This window comes from Microcaecilia unicolor, chromosome 7, assembly GCF_901765095.1.
Source record: "Microcaecilia unicolor chromosome 7, aMicUni1.1, whole genome shotgun sequence".
NCBI classification, from domain to species: Eukaryota; Metazoa; Chordata; class Amphibia; order Gymnophiona; family Siphonopidae; genus Microcaecilia; species Microcaecilia unicolor.
In genome coordinates, this window is record NC_044037.1 from 139,404,223 (window position 1) to 139,428,477 (window position 24,255).

The 24,255-nt window shown below is 45.6% G+C and overlaps 1 protein-coding gene across 1 annotated transcript in view; it reads right to left on the reverse strand.

Moving 5' to 3' along the window:
- Positions 1-24,255, reverse strand: part of TRPM8 (transient receptor potential cation channel subfamily M member 8) — a 1,843,971-nt gene that overhangs the window by 1,192,477 nt on the left and 627,239 nt on the right. Inside the window, 1 exon segment of the mRNA XM_030210821.1 lies at positions 5,446-5,513. Coding sequence (XP_030066681.1) covers positions 5,446-5,513 — 68 coding nt within the window.

The window sequence follows — 24,255 nt, forward strand, 5'->3', positions numbered from 1 at the left end:
GAAAACGCACCCCAATGTCCTAGATTGGTCCGAGAAGGGAAGACGCGAATTCCAGGTTCTAAAATCGTCCTCAAGGGATTTTCATATTACAAACAGATGCCTTGGAGACAGGATTGGGGGCAGTCGCAGGAGCTCAGGAGAGAGGAGAACCCAGTTCTCTTTCTGAGTCGGAAGCTAAATTCTGCCGAACACAATTATGCCGTGATCGAGAAAGAGTGTTTGGCCATAAAGTGGGCCGTGGACTCCCTAAAGTTTTATCTACTAGGGAATCCCTTTACTCTAGTCACAGACCATGCCCCACTGTGGTGGTTGCAACAAATGTAGGGCCAAAATGCACGGCTTACTCAATGGTACTTAGCCCTGCAAGCTTTTTCATTCGAGGTACAGCATAGGGCAGGTAAACTACATAACAATGCTGATGCCTTATCCCAAATTGTGGACTCTCCAGAAGGTTGCCCCAAAAAAGTGGAGAGTCGCAATTATTTGAGGGAGGGGGTATGTAGTGAGGAACGGCAACTTAGGCACGTTGCAGATCTAGGGGGTATAGAACTATCCTACCCACAATGCCAGGAGGGAGAGGGAAGGAAAGGCAACCTAGAAACCCCGACATGGAATCCTTCCCTAGGAGGGGAAGGGAAGGACACCAGGGAAAAAACAGTTATACCAGAGGGTGGCCATTAGGGGGATCAGCCATGTTAAAACTCCGTTTCCATGGTTAAGAAATCAATATAAGATTCCACCCACCTGGGGAGAAGGAGAGAGAAGGTGCAGGCCAGCTGATGAGAGGGAGGAATTGAGTGAGAAGGGTGGAGACGCCCCTGATTGGATGGAAGGCATTGAAGAAGGACTTGATTTACCTGTAGGAGAGAACAGTTTGGAGGAGCAAGTACCCATGGCCTATGAGGATACAAATGACCAAAGTTTGCAAGTATAAAGAAGCAGCAGCGGGCGGACACAGAGTGAAGTAGCTGTGAAGAGGGAGGTGAGCTGCCCAGCCTGCAGTACTCTGAGAGAGAAAGTATTCAGAGAGCAGGTGATTTTTCTTTTTCTTGCCTGATTTCTTTTGCTATGGACTATGCTTAAAGAGACTTGAACTGTGTTGATAAAGAAAAAGAACTGAAAGTCTTTTCCTTCTCCAGGAGAACTCTAACGTGAACTGTAAGCTATATTATGGACTGCTGAGAGGATTATGTAAGCAGTCTCTAAATTAAACTGTGAATCTTGAAGGGAGTTTGGCATTTAACTTTTGGATTGTGTGAAAGAGAGAAGTTCAAGCCAAGGTGGAGAGAGCTGTGGAAGTTATCTGCCCCACACTGAGGACTAATAGCATTACAATATGGAGATGGATGTAATTGAAAATCAGTCCAGGGCTCGTAATCTGAGATTATTAAACTTCCCTATTACTCATTATTTAGTTCCTTGGAGCTCGTTTGAATGTACTTAAAGAATGTTTTGAAAATTTCACAGCCAGAGATGATGATTATTGGTAACAGTTTTAGGACGATATTCAAAGCGATTTAAGTGGGCAGGAGCCTCTCCTGCCCGCTTAAATAGCTTCCCGGCGCCTAGCTGGGGATATTCAGCGGCACTTAACTCGACAGTGCTACTGAATATCCCTTGAGACCGCCCAAACAATAAGTGGGCAGGTCAGGGGCAGCGCTGGGGAGGAGCCCCAGGTTATGCGGGTGCTGGCAATATTGAGTACTGGCACCCGCATAGCTAAGCGGCTTAATTTAGGATAGCTCAAGAGCTGTCCTAAGTAAGACCATATAGCTATGTGGGTGCTGGCTCTGAATATTGGGCTGGCACCAGCTTAACTTTTTAAAAAATTATTTTAAAAAATTCTCTTAATTTTTTTTAAACTAAAGCCCTTAAGTTCCATCAAGCCCTCCTGCCAATGTTCCCTTCTTTCTATTCCACCTCCCTGCCCACATCAAGCCCACCGCCCCTGGAAGACCTCCCCAGCCGTGCAGGCAGGCCCTCTCTATTCCTGGTAGTCCAGTGGGATCATTGGGAGCAGAAGCGCAGCCCTCTCGCTCCTGTCTCTTACGGTGCCAGTCTAAAATGGCTGCCGTGACCTGAATATTGGAGGATATGCTAGCCGGCAACTATCAGTGTTTAAAACAATGCTGACTACCACAGGCTGAATATCAAGGGGTTACTATTTGCCTAGAAGTTCCAGGGTAGTAAATGAAGAAGCAGCACTGGACTCAATCAGTTCCCCAGGTAGTTTGGATGTCTCTAAATTTTTGAAGTCATCACAAGATGTAATTAATAAAAGGGCTACTGTTGTTTACTTTCCAGTCCAATGAACAGAAGATGTTTTTTTTTTAATTAGCTGTTAATACTTACATTTGCCTTTCTATGGACAGGTTATTATGGTGTTCCAAGATATGGTCAAACCTACTCAGTTAAGAAGGAAAATCTTGTTACATATGGTCTAAAACTCTAGCTGTAGGGGCACCCTTTTTCTTGAAATTTTCTTGGAAATGTCTGGTCACATATGGGAATAATCACTATGTGTTTTTGTAGCCTTCTCATATTGAGAAATTTCTTTCCGATAACCTAATTATTGTGCTGTTTCTCTGCTTTTTCTTTAAAATAAAATATTGAAATTTGCTGATTTCTCTGCTTAGCTTTAAGTCTCTCTGAGATGTAGACTTGATTAGAGGCTGGCCAAATTTTGGTTTCAGATTCGAATCTGGCACATAAACTGACCCGAAATTCAGGTTCAGGTTTTGGCTGAAAATGCCAGGGCATTTTCAGCCGAAACTGAAACTCTCTGCCCCCCCGAGCTACCCACCCCGACTGTCATCCTTGCTGCCCCCTGAACCCCCCCCCCCCCCAGTAGACCCTCCCCAGATCTACCTTAATAAGCCCTGGTGGTCTAGTGGCCTCTTTGGGGGCAGGAAAGAACCCCATGATTTGTTGCCGCTGCTGCTTTGAAATAGCTGCTGAGACTGCCTTGGGAGGTCCTGGAAGCCGTATTGAGATTAGCACCAGCATAAGAAAGTGCAATTTCAAATCACTCCTGTTTATGCCTGGGGAGGGCCTACTGATGCTCAGAGGGACTCAGCCACGGTGGTGGCCCACAAGGATCCATTCTCTGTCGGGAGGGGGGCACAGGGGAGCCACAGCATGACTTTTCAGTTTCAGCTTCATTTCCGTCCGAAATCGAGCCATGGATTTTGGCCATGGATTTGGTTTCAGCTGGAACCAAACCCACCGGTTTTGGTCGAATGTCTGGACTTGATGCTTGCTTATGTGGTGCTGGATTGTAATGTTCTATTATAGATCATTTCCTTGGTTTATGTTTTTTTGTAATATATTATCAGAAATTTAAAAAAATAAATATTTACAGCTTATTATTAAACTAATGGGGTTGCTTCAAATCCCATAGAGGGGGATAATCCAATGGGCGCCCATCTCTGAGGACGTCCCCACGAAGGGGCAGGGCATCCCGTATTATTGAAACAAGATGGGCGTCCATCTTTCGTTTTGATAACACGGTCGGGGATGCCCAAATCTCAACATTTAGGTTGACCTTAGAGATGGTCGACCTAAATGTTGAGATTGTCAACCTTAGAGATGGGCGACCTCGGTTTTCGCTGATAATGAAAACCGAGGACACCCATCTCAAAAACGACCAAATCCAAGGCATTTGGTCGTGGGAGGAGCCAGCATTCGTAGCACTGGTCCCCCTGACATGCCAGGACACCAACCGGGCACCCTAGGGGGCACTGCAGTGGACTTCACAAATTGCTCCCAGGTGCATAGCTCCCTTACCTTGGGTGCTGAGCCCCCCAACCCCACCAAAAAAACCCACTCCCCACAACACTACCATAGCCCTTAGGGATAAAGGCGGGCACCTAGATGTGGGTACAGTGGGTTTGTGGTGGGGTTTGGAGGGCTCACATTTACCACCACAAGTGTAACAGATAAGAGGGGGATGGGCCTGGGTCCGCCTGCCTGAAGTGCACTGCACCCACTAAAACTGCTCCAGGGACCTTAATACTGCTGTGATGGAGCTGGGTTTGACATTTGAGGCTGGCATAGAGGCTGGAAAAATGTTAAAAAAAAATTTTTTTTTGGGTGGGAGGGGGTTGGTGACCACTGGGGGAGTAAGGGGAGGTCATCCCCGATTCCCTCCGGTGGTCATCTGGTCAGTTCGGGCACCTTTTTGAGACTTGGTCATGAAAAAAAATGGACCAAGTAAAGTCGACCAAATGCTCGTCAGGGGCGCCCTTCTTTTTTCCATTATCAGCCGAGGACGCCCATCTCTTAACCACTCCCCCATCCCGCCTTCGGTATGCTGCTGACACGCCCCCGGGAACTTTGGTCGTCCCCACGACAGAAAGCAGTTGAGGATGCCCAAAATTGGCAGAGGTTTGAACTGGAAGAAAAATTGCTGCTGCTACTTATTCTAAGCTAAGTTAAGTAATATTTTTTGAAAAATTAATTGAAGATAAATGTCTTTTAAGATTTAAACAACAAAAGAAAACAAAAAAAAACAAAAAAAAGTGTTTTACGGGTTGATCCATGAGGATGTAAAGGACACCATTTACAGTTTGGGGCGAAGTCCCATATGGTGGAAACTTTTGAAATATCTGAAGATCCCCGGACAACAAATTATAATGCTAATATGTCCATCATCAGTAGATACGTTATGAGGATAAAGGTTGAGAAAGTTATTTGAATAATTATGTGTTTGGGAGATTGACAATATGTGATTTGAAATATTCCCCACACTATAAGTTAAGGTCTACTTTTAAATTGTTTCTTTATCTACAGCATTAGCAAAATTCACCCCTTCCTTTCTGAATACGCTGCCAAAACCCTTATCCACACCCTTGTCATCTCTCGCTTGGATTATTGCAATTTGCTTCTCACTGGTCTTCCACTCAGCCATCTCTCTCCTCTCCAGTCTGTCCAAAATTCTGTAGCACAACTTATTTTCCACCAAAATTGTTATACCCACATTAGCCCACTCCTCGTCACTTCACTGGCTCCCTGTCCGCTTTTGCATACAGTTCAAAATTCTCTTACTGACTTTTCACCACTGCTTTTGGCTCCTAGCCACTACTCAATTGCCCTCCCCTTGTTCCTTCTCACCCAGTACTTCCCTCGCCCTTAATTGTCTTGTCTGCCTGTATTTTTAGATTGTAAGCTCTATTGAGCAGGGACTGTCTCTCTGTGTCAGGTGTTCAGCGCTGTGTGCGTCTGGTAGTGCTATACAAATGCTAATAATAATAATAATAATAATAATAATCTCCCGATTTGTGTCGAAAGATGGACGCCCTTCTCTTTCGAAAATGCCCCTGATAGTGGTCCATGGAATTCTATGGCATCCCTTGATATGACATAAGGGAAATACTGTGAACAGTGAGCCAACCAGCCTCTAGCAACCTAAAGCTAAACTTCAGCAGGACAGAGAAACAGACTCACCTTCAACGTCTCCTTCCCACCTCCCTGTGCAAAACACACAATTGGAATCTTCCCGCCATAATTGGAATCTGTGAAGAGAAAAGAAGGAAGAATAGCTTATTTTTCTATCTCAGTCCCACTAAAAAATAGCAAACACTAACAATATTTCTAGCAGAGTTGTGCATTTCAGAGCACTCATTCAGTTTGTATGGATATTGAAGTGAAAATTGCTGGAAAAGGGGGTCACTCAAACAGCGCAGGGACTTTACCAACTGTATCAAACTCAGAAACCACACACGTGTGTACATTTTTAAAAGACATTTATTTGGCCAAATGTCTGCCTGCTCATATACAAGTCAAAAACAGACAGTCCTGAGAATGGATTTTATTTATTTATTTATAGTACTTGTTGCGAACCTCTTGATGATATACTCCCAAAAAAGGAACTATTATAAAGCTCATAATCATCATTACATGGCTCAAAAAGACACAAACATGAGAACTGTTCCTCCATATATGGTAAGCAGTTCAATCCTTCAATCACCAAAACACGGAAGATAGGGTATCCCGATAGCAAGGTTGCAAAAAAGACCATAGTAGATCAAGTGTCGTTAAATAAAAATCAGACAAAAGATTGCAAATTAACACTGTGAGCTATATCTGAGCAAAATGTAAATAGGAACAACAAACATAGTTTGAAATGTCTATATGTGAATGCCAGAAGCCTAAGAAATAAGATGGGAGAGTTAAAATATATTGCACTAAATGAAAAATTAGATATAATAGGCATCTCTGAGACCTGGTGGAACGAGGATAACCAGTGGGAAATTATATCGAAGTGATAGGATTGATCAAATTGGTGGAGGGGTAGCACTGTATGTAAGGAGGGCCTTGAATCAAATAGACTAAAAATTCTACAGGACAAGCAACACATCTTGGAATCCCTATGGATTGAAATTCCATGTGTAAAGGGGAAAAGGATAGTGATAGGAGTGTACCACCATCCACCTGGCCAGGATATAGGGACAGATGTAGAAATGTTATCAGAAATTAGGGAGGCTAACAAACTGGGCAACGCGATAATAATGGGTGATTTCAATTAACCCGATATTGACTGGATAAATGTAACATCAGAGCATGCTAGAAAGGTGAAATTCCATGATGGAATCAAGGACTACTTTATGGAGCAGCTGGTTCAGAAGCCAACAAGAGGATGAACAATTCTAGACCTAGTCTTTAGTGAAGCTGGTGGAGGTAATGGTGCTGGGGCCTCTTGATAACAGTGATCATAATATGATCAGGTTTGATATTCCCTCTGGAGTAAGTAAACACAGGAAATCCAATACGTTAGCATTTAACTTTCAAAAAGTAGACTATGATAAAATGAGAAAAACAGTGAAAAAATAACTTAGAGGAGCAGCTATGAAGGTCAAAAATTTACATCAGGTGTAGATGCTGTTCAACAATACCATCCTGGAAGCCCAGGCGAAATGTATTCAGTCTATTAAAAAAGGAGGAAGGAAGACCAAATGACAGCCAGCATGGAGAAAAACTGAGGTGAAGGAAGCTATTAGAGTTAAAAGAAAATCCTTCAGAACATGGAAGAAGGAGCCGACTGAAAATAATAGGAAACCACATAAAGAATGGAAATCAAATGCAAAGCGCTGATAAGGAAGGCAAAGAGAGACTTTGAAAAGAAGATTGAATTGGAGGTAAAAACACATAGTAAAATCTTTTTAGGTATATTAAAGGCAAGAAGCCAGCAAAAGAATCGATTGGACTGCTAAATGACCGAGGGGTAAAAGGAGCACTCAGGGAAGACAAGGCCATAGCAGAGGGATTAAATGAATTCATTGCTTCGGTCTTCACCGAGGAAGATGTGGAAGAGATACCAGTGCCAGAAATGTCATTCAATGTTGATGAATGAGAAACAGAACAAAATCTGGAAGATGTAATGGGGAAATTTGACAAACTGAAAAGTAGCAAATTGCCAGGACCAGATGGTATACATCCCGGAGTATTGATAGAATTAAAAAAATGAACTTTCATATCTATTGTTAGTAATATGTAATTTACCTTTAAAATCGTGCATGGTACTGGAAAATTAGAGGGTGGGCAACATAACGCTGATTTTTAAAAAGGGTTCCAGAGGTGATCCAGGAAATTACAGACCAGTGAGTCTGACATCGATGCCAGGCAAAATTGTATTATAAAGAATAAAATTGCAGAGCATATTCAAAAGCATGGATTAATGAGACAAAACCAACATGGAATTAGTGACGGAAATCTTGCCTCACCAATCTACTACATTTCTTTGAAGGGGTGAACGAACATGTGTATAAAGATGAGCCAGCTGATATTGTGTATCTGGATTTTTAAAAGGCTTTTGACAAAGTACCTCATGAAAGACTCCAGAGGAAACTGGAAAGTCATGGGATAGAAGGCAGTGTTCTATTGTGGATTAAAAACTGGTTAAAGGATAGAAAACAGAGAGTATGGTTAAATGGTCAGTATTCTCAAAAGAGAAGGGTAGATAGTAAGGTTCCCCAGGGGTCTATGTTGGGGCCGCTGTTTTTTAAACATATTTATAAAGGATCTAGATATGGGAATAACTAGTGAGGTAATTAAATTTGCAGATGACACAAAGCTATTCAAAGTTGTTAAATTGCAAGAGGATTGTGAAAAATTGCAAGATGATTTTATGAGACTGGGAGACTGGGTATCCAAATGGCAGATGATGTTTAATGTGAGCAAGTGCAAAGTGATGCATGTGGGAAAGAGGACACGAACTATAGCAATGTGATGCAATGTTCCATGTTAAGAGTCACCGACCAGTAAAATGATCTAGGAGTCATCATTCATGATACTTTCAAACCCTCTGCTCTGTGTGCTGCGGCGGCAAAGAAAGCAAATAGAATGTATTAGGAAAGGAATGGAAAATAAAAACAAGGATGTTAATAATGCCTTTGTATCGCTGCACCTTGAATACTGTGTGCAACTCTGCTTACCGCATCTCAAAAAAGATATAGTGGAATTAGAAAAGGTACAGATAACAGAATACTACTACACATCCTAGAATACTATGGAGTTGGCGGTAACGTTCTTAACTGGTTTAGAGGATTCCTGACCACAAGATCATACCAAGTAACAGCTAACGCGACTATATCAACCCCATGGACACCTGAATGTGGAGTTTCTCAAGGATCCCCCCTCTCTCCAACCCTCTTCAACCTAATGATGATACCCCTAGCCAAGCTACTAGCCAATCAAAACCTTAATCCATATATATATGCAGATGATGTCACGATCTACATCCCGTTCAAACATGATCTAAAGGAAATCACCAAAGATATCAACCAAAGCTTCCAAATCATGCACTCCTGGGCGGATGCATTTCAGCTGAAACTTAACGCAGAAAAAACACAATGCCTTATACTCACCTCACAACATAACACAAATAAATTCACCACCATAACTACACCACACTTTTCCCTTCCCGTATCAAACACTCTGAAAATTTGTGGAGTTACCATTGATCAAAATCTCACACTTGAAAACCACGTGAAGAAACCAACTAAGAAGATGTTCCACTCCATGTGGAAACTCAAAAGAGTAAAACCTTTCTTCCCAGGGACCGTTTTTCACAACCTAGTAGTCAATAGTACTAAGTCACCTGGACTATTGCAACGCACTCTACGCTGGCTGTAAAGAACAGACTATCAAGAAACTTCAAACAGCCCAGAATACCGCAGCCAGACTCATATTCGGAAAAGCAAAATATGAAAGTGCAAAACCCCTAAGAGAGAAACTACACTGGCTCCCACTTAAAGAACATATTGCGTTCAAGATCTGCACAATTGTTCATAAAATCATTTACGGAGATGCCCCGACCTACATGCTAGACCTCGTGGACCTGCCACCCAGAAATACTAAAAGATCTGCCTGCACATTTCTGAATCTACACTTCCCCAGCTGTAAAGGATTAAAATACAGACTAACACATGCGACCAGCTTCTTCTACATGAGCACGCAGATGTGGAATTCACTACCAACTAACTTGAAAACAATTAATGAAATAACTAACTTTCACAAATCTCTGAAAACCTACCTCTTCAACAAGGCCTATCACGAGAATCCATAACTTAATCACAACCCATCACCACTTCACCTTTATTCTGAATGTCTTATTTCTATAACTGTTTGCTTAATTCTTTTTGTCATCCTGACCTCTTTGTAATACAAATTTGTTTTTTTGTTACATTTGTACCCCGCGCTTTCCCACTCATGGCAGGCTCAATGCGGCTTACATGGGGCAATGGAGGGTTAAGTGACTTGCCCAGAGTCACAAGGAGCTGCCTGTGCCTGAAGTGGGAATTGAACTCAGTTCCTCAGTTCCCCAGGACCAAAGTCCACCACCCTAACCACTAGGCCACTCCTCCACTCATTGTATCTTTTACCCTGGATTGGCGATGCCATTACAGGTCTTTGTAAGCCACACTGAGCCTGCAAATAGGTGGGAAAATGTGGGATACAAGTGCAATAAATAAATAAGGGCAATGAGAAGGATAAAGGGGATGGGATGACTTCCATATGAGGAAAGGCTGAAATGGCTTGGGCTCTTCAGCTTGGAGAAAAGACAGCTGAGGGGAGATATGATGAGGTATATAATATACTGAGTGGAGTGGAATGGGTAGACATGAATCACTTGTTTACTCTCCAAAAATACTAGGATTAGGGGGCACAAAATGAAGCTACAAAATAGTAAGTTTAAAACAAATCGGAGAAAATATTTCTTCACTCAGAGTGTAATTAAACTCTGGAATTCCTGAGTCGAGTTTACTAATCTCTCCCCTCCTATCCAGTATCTCTCTTTTGGGTTTCTGCACCCCAAGTGCATCACTCTACACTTCTTGGCATTAAATTTTAACAAGGTGGAGGCGGGGCTGGTGGTTGGGAGGCGGGGATAGTGCTGGGCAGACTTGTACGGTCTGTGCCCTGAAAAAGACAGGTACAAACAGTGGCGTAGCCAAGGGTGGGCCCAGGTGGGCCCCAGGCCCACCCACTTTGGTCTCAGGCCCACCCAGTAGCAGCACACCTATGATGTGGCTGGCAGGGATCCCGAAGCCCCACCAGCCAAAAACTCCTAACTGTCCCTCCTGCATACATTGTAAATAGCAGATCATCGCCTGCAGCGAGAAGCAACTGATACATACTGTTCGCACCGGCCCCACAGCCTTCCCTCTGACGTATTACCGATTATGCGGAAACAGGATGTTGCCTCAGAGGGAAGGCTGTGGGGCAACATGAGCAGTGTGTATTAGCTGCTGCTCGCTGCCAGTGAAAATCTGCTATTTACAAGGTATGCAGGGGAGGGGGATATTTGAAAGACCATATGGCATGCAGGCGAGAGAGAGAGTAGGACCAAATCACTTGTGGGACAAGGCAGAGTTCTTCTGCCCACCCATCTTGGGCCCAGGCCCACCCAAAATTAGGTGTCTGGCTACGCCCCTGGGTACAAATCAAGGTAAGGTATACACAAAAAAGTGACACATTTCTTGGGCAGACTGGATGGACCGTGCAGGTCTTTTTCTGCCGTCATCTACTATGTTACTATGATTGGTGGGTTTAAACACACCCCCTGCCAATTGTACGAGAAACTGAATTACCTGATGTTTAATGCTTGTCTACTCATAAATCTTTGATGTTGAATTGATATAGCACTTATCTCTTAGAGGGGTGATCGTGGTGATTACGATTCACTGGAGTGGTTTGCTCGGAGTCCCGTCTCCAACATGTGACTAGACTGCGGTTTTAAAATTCTTTGGCTCCAATAAACAGCCTCGCTTCTCTTTCCAATTCCCTACATGCGAGCATGTTTCACGTGTATGCGTCCTCAGGGGAACGGAGTGCTGAATCATATGTAAAGGTAATTCAGTTTCTCGTTGGAGTATCACCAATTAATCTGCATATGGTATTTTAATCTTACAACATTGTTTAAATCTTAACGGTTTATAAGCATGTATAAATAAATCATGCTGAAAAAGTCTTTCGGCTAACCTTAGGTGGGAGCTGTGCAGTCTCAAACTTCAACCGACCAAAACGCCGGCGCATGCGTGGAGTCTCCCCTTTTATCTCCCGTTTTTCTTTTAAACAATTGTCAGGGGGTGTGTTTAAACCCACCAAATCAATCTCCTTGTTAAAATTTAATGCCAAGAAGTGTAGAGTGATGCACTTGGGGTGCAGAAACCCAAAAGAGAGATACTGGATAGTACTATTACTACTACTTAACATTTCTAAAGCGCTACTAGGGTTACGCAGCGCTGTACAATTTAACATAAAAGGACAGGCCCTGCTCAAAGAGCTTACAATCTAAAGGACAAGTGAGTAGATGATACGATGGGGGCAGTCAATTTGGGGCAGTCCGGATATCCTGAAGGTAAGAGTTAGGTGCCGAAGGCAGCATTGAAGAGGTGGGCTTTAAGCAGAGACTTGAAGATGAGCAGGGAGGGGGCTTGACGTAGGGGCTCAGGAAGGTTGTTCCAGGCATAGGGTGAGGCGAGGCAGAATGGGCGGAGCCTGGAGTTGGCAGTGGTGGAGAAGGGTACTGAGAGGAGTGATTTGTCCTGTGAACGGAGGTTTCGGGTGGGAACATAAGGGGAGATGAGGATAGAGAGGTAGTGAGGGGCAGCAGATTGAGTACATTTGTAGGTAAGAAGGAGGAGCTTGAACTGAATGCGGTATCGGATTGGAAGCCAGTGAAGTGACCTGAGAAGAGGGGTGATATGAGTATATCGGTTCTGGCGGAATATAAGACGTGCAGCAGAGTTCTGAACAGATTGAAGGGGGGATAGATTGCTAAGTGGGAGTCCGGTGAGGAGTAAGTTGCAGTAGTCAAGTCGGGAGGTAATGAGAGCGTGGACGAGAGTTTGGGTGGTGTGTTCAGAAAGGAAAGGGCGAATTTTGCTGATGTTGAAGAGGAAGAAGCGACAGGTCTTGGCTATCTGCTGGATGTGTGCCGAGAAGGAGAGGGAGGAGTCGAAGATGACTCCGAGGTTGCGGGCAGATGAGACGGGGAGGATGAGGGTGTTATCCACTGAGATAGAAAGTGGAGGAAGAGGAGAAGTGGGTTTTGGTGGAAAGACGATGAGCTCAGTCTTGGACATGTTCAGTTTCAGGTGGCGGTTGGACATCCCTTATTTATACTTCAGGCTTTTACAACTTGGGAAGTGAAGAGTTAAGTACATTCTGGTTGATTCAATTGTGTTTCTAATTGGTAAGTCGATTAGTTCAGACATATAGCTCGGGGCTAGACCATGTATTATTCTGTGAACAAAGGTACAAATCTTGAAAGCAATATGTTCCTTGATTGGTAGCCACTGTAGTTTTTCCCGGAGGGGTTTTGCTGATTATCAGTGCTGACTGGCTGGTTAACCAATTAAGTTATGAACCCTAAATGCAATACACTTCGATTTGCAAGAGTAGTTTTAGACGTGCTATATAGAATCTGGGAGGATATGGGTTTATTTAACAACTCACATTGCACCTCCATTAATTGTGAAATAACCAGATCATAAAAGAACCTGTCCCTAGCTTTGTCATTGCCAGGGCATTCTGAGTATAGAGTTTTGTAAATTTCCACAAACTGTCTCATGATGGCTTCCAGAACCTTTCCCATTTTATCTTTCCTTCTAGTGATGATATGTTTATTTGGCCAGACCAGCTTACCAGTTTTTCCAGCAGTGCAGGTTGTATTTGTAGATGAATATATTCCATTCTACCCTAGTTTGGAGCAATTCATTTGAGGTTCCTCTGTTTTAGTTGTAGCACTGGTATCAACTGGGAAATATGTTGCCTCCTATAATTTTAGAATTCCTGGGAGAGTGATAGCAATTTCCTATCTCTATTAGGCTTATTCAATGTTGTGTAAGCTAAGATTTTACCCCTGATCAATACTTTTGCAGCATCCCAATAACTAATTGGATCTACATCCCCATTGTCACTGAATTGTTCATATTCTAACCAAACCTGCCCGAGTTATGTATGGAATTTTTGGTCTTTATAGAGAGCTGGAGCCATTTTCCATATCTTTTCCATGTGCTGCACTATGAAACACAACTCTAGTGTGACAGCTGTATGATTTGACAGCACTGGGGTAAGAATTTGTGATCTGCCAAGTCTACCTAGTTAATAATTGTTATGGATATTTCCTCCAGGAACGTGTCCAAATGTCTGTTAAATCCTGCTATGCTCATCATCTTCACTAGAAATTTCACAATTTGATTGTACATTGCATGAAACAATACTTTCTACAGTGTGTTTTCAATCTGTTATTGTCATGTAGTGTCCTCTTGTTTTAGTGTTGTCTCAAAGTTTAATCAAAAATCCCCTATTTAACATGTCCATACAACTCCTGATTTTACAAACTTTTATCTTATCCCCTCTTAGATCAGAGTTTGGTGAACTTGATATTTTTAGATCAAAGGACTATGTGGTTAGCACTTGTTGCTGACTACATAAATCCTTTCGAATACTGACCCACTGTTACATACATTTATCTGGATTGAGCAGAAGTATTCCTAGGGGTTGGGATGGGAAGGGAATAGCATTTACAATCACACTTTATAAAAGGTGAAATTAGGCCTTACATGCTAATTTTCTTTCCTCTAGACCCTCCAGACCGGTCAAGACGCTTGGGTTATGCTCGCCTACCAGCAGAGGGAGACTGAGAACACAAAACTTGAAACTATGTACTTATAACCTGTGCCTAGCCATCTATAGCCAGTATACACTTAGCAAAGCAGAGAATAAAAACACAACTCTGAAACTAGAAACCCCTGTACCTGGAAAACCCAAGGACAAGTACCAACAGTGTGCTGAAAACAGATGAGACGTCACAGCGTCCCGCTCTGTAATGTCTTAGAGTCAAAGAATTCTCTCTGACCACACAAAACCTTAAAGGAATAGTCCTAGCAGAACACGGCTCAAAATACTGCTATCCATATACACGGCTCAAAATACTGCTATACAAAGACACGGCTGAGGAATACTCCTGCGAAAAGAACGGACGGCTGAATCCTTCTGCGAAAAGAACGGGCGGGCTCTTGACCGGTCTGGAGGGTCTAGAGGAAAGAAAATTAGCAGGTAAGGCCTAATTTCACCTTCCTCATCAACCCTCCAGACCGGTCAAGACGCTTGGGACATACCAAAGCAGTATCCCAACTAAGGGCGGGACCCTCGTAAAGCAGAAGACAGCACAGCCGCTCCAAACCGAGCATCTTCTTTCGCCTGAACATCAAGTCTGTAATGCTTCACGAAGGAATGAATAGAGGACCACGCCGCAGCCCTGCAAATCTCTTGCGGCGGAATAAAACTACTTTCCGCCCATGAAGCTGCTACTCCCCGCGTAGAATGTGCCTTAAGTAAAGAGGGCACCGGCCGACGCTTCAACAAATAAGCCGAAGCAATAGTCTCCTTCAACCATCTAGCCAGAGTGGCCTTGGAGGCAGCTTCTCCTCTCTTGGGACCTCCAAACAAAACAAACAACCTGTCCGAGGATCTAAAATCTTGTGTTCTGCTCAAATAGGACCGCAACACGCGCCGCACATCCAACTTAGCTAAACGACGCTGCGCGGAATCCCCGGCACGATCACCCAACACTGGCAACGAAATCACCTGATTGACATGAAAAGAAGACACCACCTTAGGAACAAAGGAAGGAACCGTGCGTAAAGTCACCTTTTCTTTGGCAAAAGACAGGAAAGGCGCTCTGCAAGACAAAGCCTGAAGTTCCGAAATCCTACGTGCCGAAGAAACAGCCACCAAAAAGACTGTCTTTAAAGTAAGATCCTTACACGTAATGGAAGGCAAAGGTTCAAACGGGGGCGCCACCAGAGCCTCCAAGACCAAATTTAAATCCCAAGGCGGAACCACCGGGCGGCAAGGCGGCCGGAGCAACTTCACTGCCTTCAAGAACCGCCCCACGTCCGGAGAAGCCGCCAAGGATACTCCCCGAACCTTACCTCTAAAACAAGACAAGGCTGCAACCTGCACCTTCAGAGAGGAGAGCGAAAGCCCTCTGTCCAAACCATCCTGAAGAAAATCCAACACCTCAACCGCTGACACGCGCAATGGGGCATAGCCCCACTCTTGACACCAATTCTCGAAAATGCGCCACACCCGCACATATGCCAAGGAAGTAGACCTCTTACGAGACTGCAACATCGTAGCAATCACCCTGGCCGAGAAACCCTTATGTCTTAAACGGTGCCTTTCAAGAGCCAGGCCGTAAGCAAGAATGGAGAGGGGTCGGCCATCTCGATCGGCCCCTGCACCAATCTCACCCGAGGCCCCAGGGGAATCGGATCCTGCACCAGCAACCGCATCAGATCTCCGTACCACGGACGCCGGGGCCAATTGGGCGCTATCAGGACTACTAATCCCGCGTGACGACCGATCCGCTGAACCACTCGGCCTACCAGCGGCCACGGCGGGAACACGTAGAGCAACTGCTGAGTCGGCCACGGAAGGACCAACGCGTTGATGCCCTCGGCTCGAGGATCTCTTCGACGACTGAAAAACCGAGAGACCTGCGCATTGGCGGACGACGCCATGAGATCCAACACCGGCCGACCCCACTGAACCACTATCCGCTCGAACACGGAGGGGTGGAGAGCCCACTCTCCGGGATCCAACGTGTGCCTGCTTAGATAATCCGCGCTCACGTTGTCCACCCCTGCCACGTGTCCCGCCGAAAGACTCTGCAGATGTGCCTCTGCCCACACCAGCAACTCTGCCGCCTCTAGTGCTAACCCTGGACTCTTCGTTCCTCCCTGTCGATTCACATATGCCACGGCTGTGGCATTGTCGGACAGAACCCTGACAGCCTTGCCGACTAACAGACAGTGAAAAGACCGAAGAGCCAACCGAATTGCACGCGTCCAGACGATTGATGGACCAACACGCCTCCTCCACTGTCCAACGTCCCTGGGCCACCTGTCCCAGACAATGCGCCCCCCAGCCTGACAGACTCGCATCCGTGGTCATCACCACCCACTGAGGAGCGGCCAACGGCATGCCCTTCACTAGGTTCGGAGAATGGAGCCACCAGCTGAGACTGCGACGAACAACCTCCGACAGAGCGAGCCTCTCCTCCAGATCCTGAAGCTGAGGGGACCAACGAGACAAGAAAGCACCCTGCAGCTGCCTCATATGCGCTCTGGCCCAAGGAACTACCTCTATCGATGCGGCCATCAGACCCAACACTTGAAGATACTCCCGCGCCGACGGCGCCCTCTGGACTCGGAAAAGACGGATCTGAGCCTGCAGCTTGGACATGCGAGAGGGAGTCAAGAACACCCGGCCTCTCTTCGTGTCGAACCGGACTCCCAGATACTCGAGAGACTGCGACGGCACTAGGTGACTCTTGGCCAGATTGACAACCCAGCCCAGAGATTGCAAAAAGGACACCACCCGACCGGTGACCTCCTCGCTCGCCGCCTTTGATTTGGCCCGCATCAACCAGTCGTCTAGGTACGGGTGCACCAAAATGCCCTGCAAGCGAAGAGCTGCTGCCACCACGACCATCACCTTGGAGAAGGTGCGAGGAGCGGTGGCCAGTCCAAAGGGAAGCGCGCAAAACTGAAAATGTCTCCCTAGCACCACAAAGCGAAGAAAACGCTGATGCGCCTCCAGGATGGGAATGTGCAAGTAAGCTTCCGTCAGATCTAGAGAAGTCAGAAACTCCCCTTCCTGAACCGCTACAATGACTGAGCGTAACGTCTCCATCCGAAAGGAAGGAACCTTTAGGGCTGCATTGACCTTCTTGAGATCCAAAATGGGACGAAAAGCGTCCTCTTTTTTGGGTACCACGAAGTATATGGAATAACATCCCTTTCCTCTCTCCGCTGGAGGAACAGGGACCACAGCCCCTAAAGCTATCAGACGTGACAGAGTATCGCGGACTGCTCTCGCCTTGTGCCTTGAATGACAGGGAGACACTAGGAAGAAGTCGGACAGAGGCCTGTCGAATTCCAGCGCGTACCCGTCTCGGATTATCTGCAGGACCCACTGGTCTGACGTGATCTGGACCCACCTCTGGTAAAACAAGCGTAAGCGAGCCCCCACGCGAACCAGAGACTGGGTCCCCAAACCATCATTGAGAAGGACGGGACGCACCGGACGCTCCCAAAGAGGAACCTCGCCCTCCACGACGGCCACCGCGAAAGGACTGAGTTCTCTGAAAGAAACGACCCCTAGTCCCACCAGAATACCTACCCGGCCGATACCGCTTTGCTTCCTGAAAACGACCGCGACCCGCGGATCCTCTAGAAGCCTTAGGGCGAAGTTCCGGAAGCCGAGGAACCTTAGCATCCGTAAGACCTCTTACCAACTTATCCAACTCTTCACCAAACAGCAAAGAGCCTTTAAACGGGAGCGAACACAGCTTGGCCTTGGACGCAGCATCCGCCATCCAGCCTCGCAACCACAGGGCCCGACGAGCTGCCACCGCTAGAGACATGTTCTTCGCCGAGGCCCGCAACAAATCATACAGTGCATCCGCCAAAAAGGAGGAGCCCAACTCCAACTTAGCCAGATCTTGAGTCAAAGAGCCTCTGTCCCCTGGCGGGCTATCTAAGAGCCGTTCCGCCCAGCGGAAACAAGCCCGCGCCACCAGACCTCCACAGACCGACGCCTGTAACGCCAGGGCCGACAAATCAAAACTGCGCTTCAGGAAAGTTTCCAATTTTCTGTCCTGAGGGTCTCGCAACGCAGCCCCCCCGTCCACCGGAATCGCCGTGGCCTTAGTCACTGCCGTAACCACGGCATCCACGGTCGGAGGCTTGAGCGAATCTCTATCTTCCTGCGGCAGGGGATAAAGCTTAGTCATGGCCCGAGCCACCTTACACGGCGCCTCCGGCGCCTGCCACTCCTGAGTAATCATTTCCCTCAGATCCGCATTCATAGGGAAAGAACAAGACACCCGTCTGATCCCCTTAACCAACGGATCCTGCTTTCCGGCCTCTAACGGAGCTGCCGCCGGATCAAATTTGAGGGTCGCAGCCACCTGATCAATGAGATCCGACAATTCATCTCGCTGAAAAATGCGCACCACTGAGGGATCCTCCCCAGGCAGCGCAAGCTCCTTATCATATCCAGCCAACGACCCCTCCTCCTCTTCTAGGAGGCTAAAGTCACCCTCCGAATCCGGAGGGGAAAAACCCTCAAAATCCTCAGACCACTCTACACGTGGTCTCTTCGCGCCAGCCCCCCCCGTTCCAAGGCTAAGGGGCTCCGCTCGGGACGGCCCTGCCTGCCAAGCCTGATATAAACTCCAAATGAAATCCGGGGGAAAACCGATCCTACCTGAGGCATCACCCCCCCGAAAGCGCTGGAAATTGGCTGCCCGGCAGTCCTCCGACTCTCTCAGGCCCGAGTAGCGCCGAATCCAAAATGGCGGCGGTTCCCGCCAAAATCGGAACCGCCGCAGGGCCGCTATTCAAAGGCGCCGTAACCTCCGAGACGCTAGCCGCGGGAACCTCCGCCGCCAACACCGGCGGGACGGCGGATTGAGGCTTCGGCTTCCCACAAAACCGGCAAACGCTCCCCACCGCGTCGACGCCCCGACGCGCACATGACCGGCACCTCAGCGGTTTCCCCGACATTATTGCAAGCCCAGCTGACCGCCAAACAAGTGCCCCGATTATAAAAACCAAGAAACTCACCCGAGCAGGAAAAGTCAGCGCCTTCCTCACAGCTGAACAGCTCCGAGGCTCCGGAGTGCAGCTCCAATAGCTCTCACCAGCTTGGGCCTGTCTCTTTTTTTTTTTTTTTTTCAATCAAACTTTACTGCAGCTTTTAATTTGAGCCTTGCTGCTGCTAACACCATTCGGCACTCAAGGCTGCAGTATACAAACTGCAGCCGAGGCACAAAGCTGCCCAAACGGAAAGCCAGACCGGGGGAGGGACCCGGCCACCCGGGTGTGACACCCCAAAGGGGACAAAGACGGGCCCCAGCGGACCCGCAACCCCTAGCACACCAAAGTCTTCCAGGCACAGGGATCCACCAGAAATAGCCCAGAAACTCTGAAAATTAACTCAAAAACCTATCCAGATCGGGCAAGCTGCACAGGCTGCCTGTCTACCCTCTGCTGAGACTGAGAAAATACTGGCTATAGATGGCTAGGCACAGGTTATAAGTACATAGTTTCAAGTTTTGTGTTCTCAGTCTCCCTCTGCTGGTAGGCGAGCATAACCCAAGCGTCTTGACCGGTCTGGAGGGTTGATGAGGAATGCACATGTATGGACATAATATAAGCCAGGAAATTTGTGTGGACCAAACAGCAGGTGTAAATATAAGAGCATAAATTCCCTGAGCAGAATTACAAGAATTATGGAATAAACTGATTATGCACATGAATCATTAGAATAATGGCATGTACATGCATGTGCTTGTACATATATGTATAAATGCCAAAATTCTGCCTAAGCGCTATTCTGGAGGAGTGGCCTAGTGGTTAGGGTGGTGGACTCTGGTCCTGGGGAACTGGGGAACTGAGTTTGATTCCCACTTCAGGCACAGGCAGCTCCTTGTGACTCTGGGCAAGTCACTTAACCCTCCATTGCCCCATGTACAAATAAGTACCTGTATATGTAAGCCGCATTGAGCCTGCCATGAGTGGGAAAGCGCAGGGTACAAATGTAACAAAAAAAATGCATGCATATCTTACATAGTATGTATCTGACATGTGAGCATACACATAGGCAAAGTGTGGGCAGATCAGGGGTGAGATTCATATTTACACACTTAAATTATAGAATATTATAAGCAAAGGGGGGCCAGAGCCCGAGGTGGGAGGGGCACTGTTTAGCCGCCCCCCCAGCCGCCGCCGCCACATTGGACACCCCCTGCCGACGACCCCCTTGAACCCCCCTCCCGCCACCAACCCTCCCTTGCCGTCACCGCCCGCCCCACCACCGCATCAGATACCTTGTTTGCTGGCGGGGGTCCCCGAACCCCGCCAGCCGTACAGAGTCTTCTTCAGCGCCGGAGTAACGCCTTCGTTCAACAAAGCTCCTGGTGCGATCATCTGTTTCTGATGCCTTATGTCCTGCACCATGCACGTAGCCCCGTGCAGGATGTAAGGCGTCAGAAACAGCTGATCACACCAGAAACTTCGTTGAACGAAGGCGCTACTCTGGCGCTGAAGAAGACTCTCTTCAGCTGGCGGGGTTCTGGGACCCCCACCAGCAAACAAGGTATCTGATGCGGCGGCGGGGGAGGGTTGGTGGCGGGAGGGGAGTTCAAGGGGATCATCGGCAGGGGAGCCAGGGCCAAATCTACAGGGGCCCAGGCCCCACGTAGCTACGCCACTGCTCCACTTTTGTGGAATAGACGTCATATTCCTCCACTTCTATGCATTTAAAAGTCTGCAACATACCAAACCTTTGTTCAGATTTGATCTTAAAACATTTAATGCTGTACAGCCTCTGGAGTCCCAGTCAGCTCCTACAAAATATTTGAGTAGGGCCTGGTTAGGGTTACCATATATGCAAAGACAAAAAAAGAGGACACAAAAAATAAAATGGTTGCTACCTTTGCTAAAGAAATATTTAATCTCATTAAATATGTCAATGGCTTTTAGTTAATGAAAACACAATAACCTACTTTTCTAAAAGTTCCAGATTTGAGTTTGAAAATCCCAAGCATACTTATCAGAACAGCAAATATCCCTCAGCAGCTTTGGTTGGCTTCCAAGATATGTGTGAAGGCAGTTTATAACCTCCAGTAGTGAGTTATTTTTACATTCAATTTTTACAATGTGTGAGGAAGCATATGTCAAAGGTAAATCTCACTCAGATCATTTTCAAAGAAATTTCAGATCACAGCAGGTGGCTTTTCTTGAGACAAAAAGAAATACTTCAAAGCTGGAAACATCTGCAACAGCTGGTGGATGGCAGGAAACAAAGATAGCTAAGATAAAGCAGTTAACGATACTCCACTTCAACAAACTCGCAATAATCTTTCAAATCTTCAGTACAGTATAGATTGAGAAATAGTTGTACATTTTTAAAATTATTGACTAAGGGTCATTTACAAAGGTGCGCTAGCGTTTTTAGCATGTATTAGCGCACGCTAACCATGTAGATGCCCATAATATTCCTATGGCCATCTACACGGTTAGCATGCACTAATTTTTAGGGTGCACTAAAATTGCTAGTGCACCTTTGTAAACAGGGCCTTAAATGTCAAGGTCAAGTGTATCAGCACCATACTGCACACAGTTATTCAAAACATGTGCTGGACAACCAACATCAACTAACGTACCAGTGCTGCTTTTTCCTTTCATCTTCTTTAAATTAGCAAACACATTCTTGCCAGCAGCTCTATGCTGGGTACCTCCAAAATTAGTATTACAATTATCTCCTGCAAAGGCTATACACTTCTGAAATAAGTGATGTCTGTCCAAGCTGCTCTTAATGCATGTCAAAATTGTGTCTGCAGTTTCATCTGTAGTGTTATGCACATCAATGAGTTTTATTTATTTATTGTATTTGTATCCCACATTTTCCCACCATTTTTCCAGTCACAGTAGTGAATAAGAATTGGAAATAACTTCTCAGACCCGTGATTACTACCGTCTGTCACAACCCCACAGTAGTGTACAACCACATCAAGGGAATGCGGAGCCAACACACTATTAACAATTGCTTCTGTTTTTGTTCCCGCACACGATATTTTGCGTACAGTGTTGGAGTCGGTACTATTGTTTTTACTACCTTGCAACTGCAGTCCATTGATTTACAGCTGTGATAATGTTTAACAGCATAAAACGCCAATGTTCCTTCAGTGCCAAAACAGAATTGTCGATTTTGTAATATGATGTTATGAAAAAATCGGAAAGTTTCATAGACAAGCTTTCTCCCAAACATTCTTAACATGCTTCAATGTGCTGATAAGTGCCTCAACAGAAATGTAAGTCCCACCACAGTCCCACCTAGGGGTGCATTCCACTTCCCTGTCATATCGACCCACATGAAACATGGGTACTTCGCTTTCATTGTGTCAGTAAATGAACAGCTTTGGGGGTTTTTTTTTGTTACATTTGTACCCTGTGCTTTTCCACTCATAGCAGGTTCAATGCGGCTTACATATTATATACAGGTACTTATTTGTACCTGGGGCAATGGAGGGTTAAGTGACTTGCCTAGAGTCACAAGGAGCTACCTGTGCCTGCAGTGGGAATCGAACCCAGTTCACCAGGACCAAAGTCCACCATGCTAACCACTAGGCCACTCCTCCAATTGTTCAGCATTTCAAGTTCTTAGCTCATGTTTTAGGACTTTACTGTGCAGTAAAAACACTTCAAACTCAAACCATATCTATTCCCTATATGTCTAGCATTCCCACTTTATCTCCCTGTTCACTCTTCCGCATCCCTTGTCTCTTTATCCAACATATTTCCCCCATGTTTCGCACCTCCTCCACTCCCATTTCCTCCCCTCAACTTGGGTCCAGTCCCAGTCCCCAAAATTCTCCCAATTCCTCTCCCCCTGTTGTCTGTTAGACTATTAAGAATTGAAAACTAAAATGAGAATATTATCATGCCTTTGCATCACTCCATGGTGTGACTGCTTCTCAAATACTGTGTGCAATTCTGTTCACCGTATCTCGAAAAAGATATAGCGGAATTATAAAAGGTACAGAGAAGGGTGACAAAAATGACAAAGGGGATGGGATGACTTCCCTATGAGGAAAGGTTAAAGAGGCTAGGGCTCTTCAGCTTGGACAAGAGATGGCCAAGGGGGAATATGATAGGAGGTCTATAAAATACATGAATTGCTTGTTTACTCTTTCCAAAAAGACAAGGAGTAGGGGACACACAATAAAGCTACTGATTAGGAAATTGTAAGAGAATCAGAGAAAATATTTCTTTTCTCAAAGTGTATCTAGAATCTGCATTTTGTTGCTAGAGAATGTGGTAATAGCAGTATGCTTAGCAGGGTTATGTTCTTATAATGCCTACCTAGAGTGTGCATTATCATCTATTCCCTGTATGTCCAGCATTCGTGCTCTGTCTCAGTGGCCTGTTCCCTCCACCACATTCCCCTCCCTGTCTCCTGGCTTATCTTCTACTATTTTCTATGAATTCTTTCCTATGCTGATGACATTTTTGTTTTAGTTCCTATTGCATTTAATTTGTCTTTCTCTTTTTTGGGCTATTAGAAATGCTGTTGAGAAGATAAGAAATTGGTCTCTAAGTGTTCATCTCAAATTGAATACAGATAAAAGTAAACTTCTCTGGTTTAGCCATAACCAAGACTTGATCCCAAAAACAGTGTTCTTACAGATGGTTGAGACTACCTCTAGTGTTCTCGTGCTTCTCAATTCCTGCCTGAGCATGGAACCTCAGATCAATATCATATTGCACAAGACTTTCTTTAAACTTGGGCAACTGAAATCAGTTTATTCATATTTTCTTCAAGACCATTTTAGATTGATGGTGCAGATGGTGATTTTGTCCTCTTTAGATTACTGTAACTCCTTATATTTAGAAATCTCACTTAAATTGCAAAGCAGACTGTGCTAAATTCAGAATACAGCTGCAAAATTAATATTTGGTAAGATAAAATTTTATGATGCCTCTGTTGATGAAGCTTCATTGGCTTCCCATGGCAGCATGAGCTGAGTTTAAGATTTGTTGCTGGTTATATAAATCTCTATTTGGCCAGGCCTCCGAGGCTTTTGCTCTTTGGGGTTCATTACTAGGATCCTGTTTTACAAGCAGAAATTCTGCCCAGTTACTTTTGACTTTTCCTACTATTAAAGGTCTA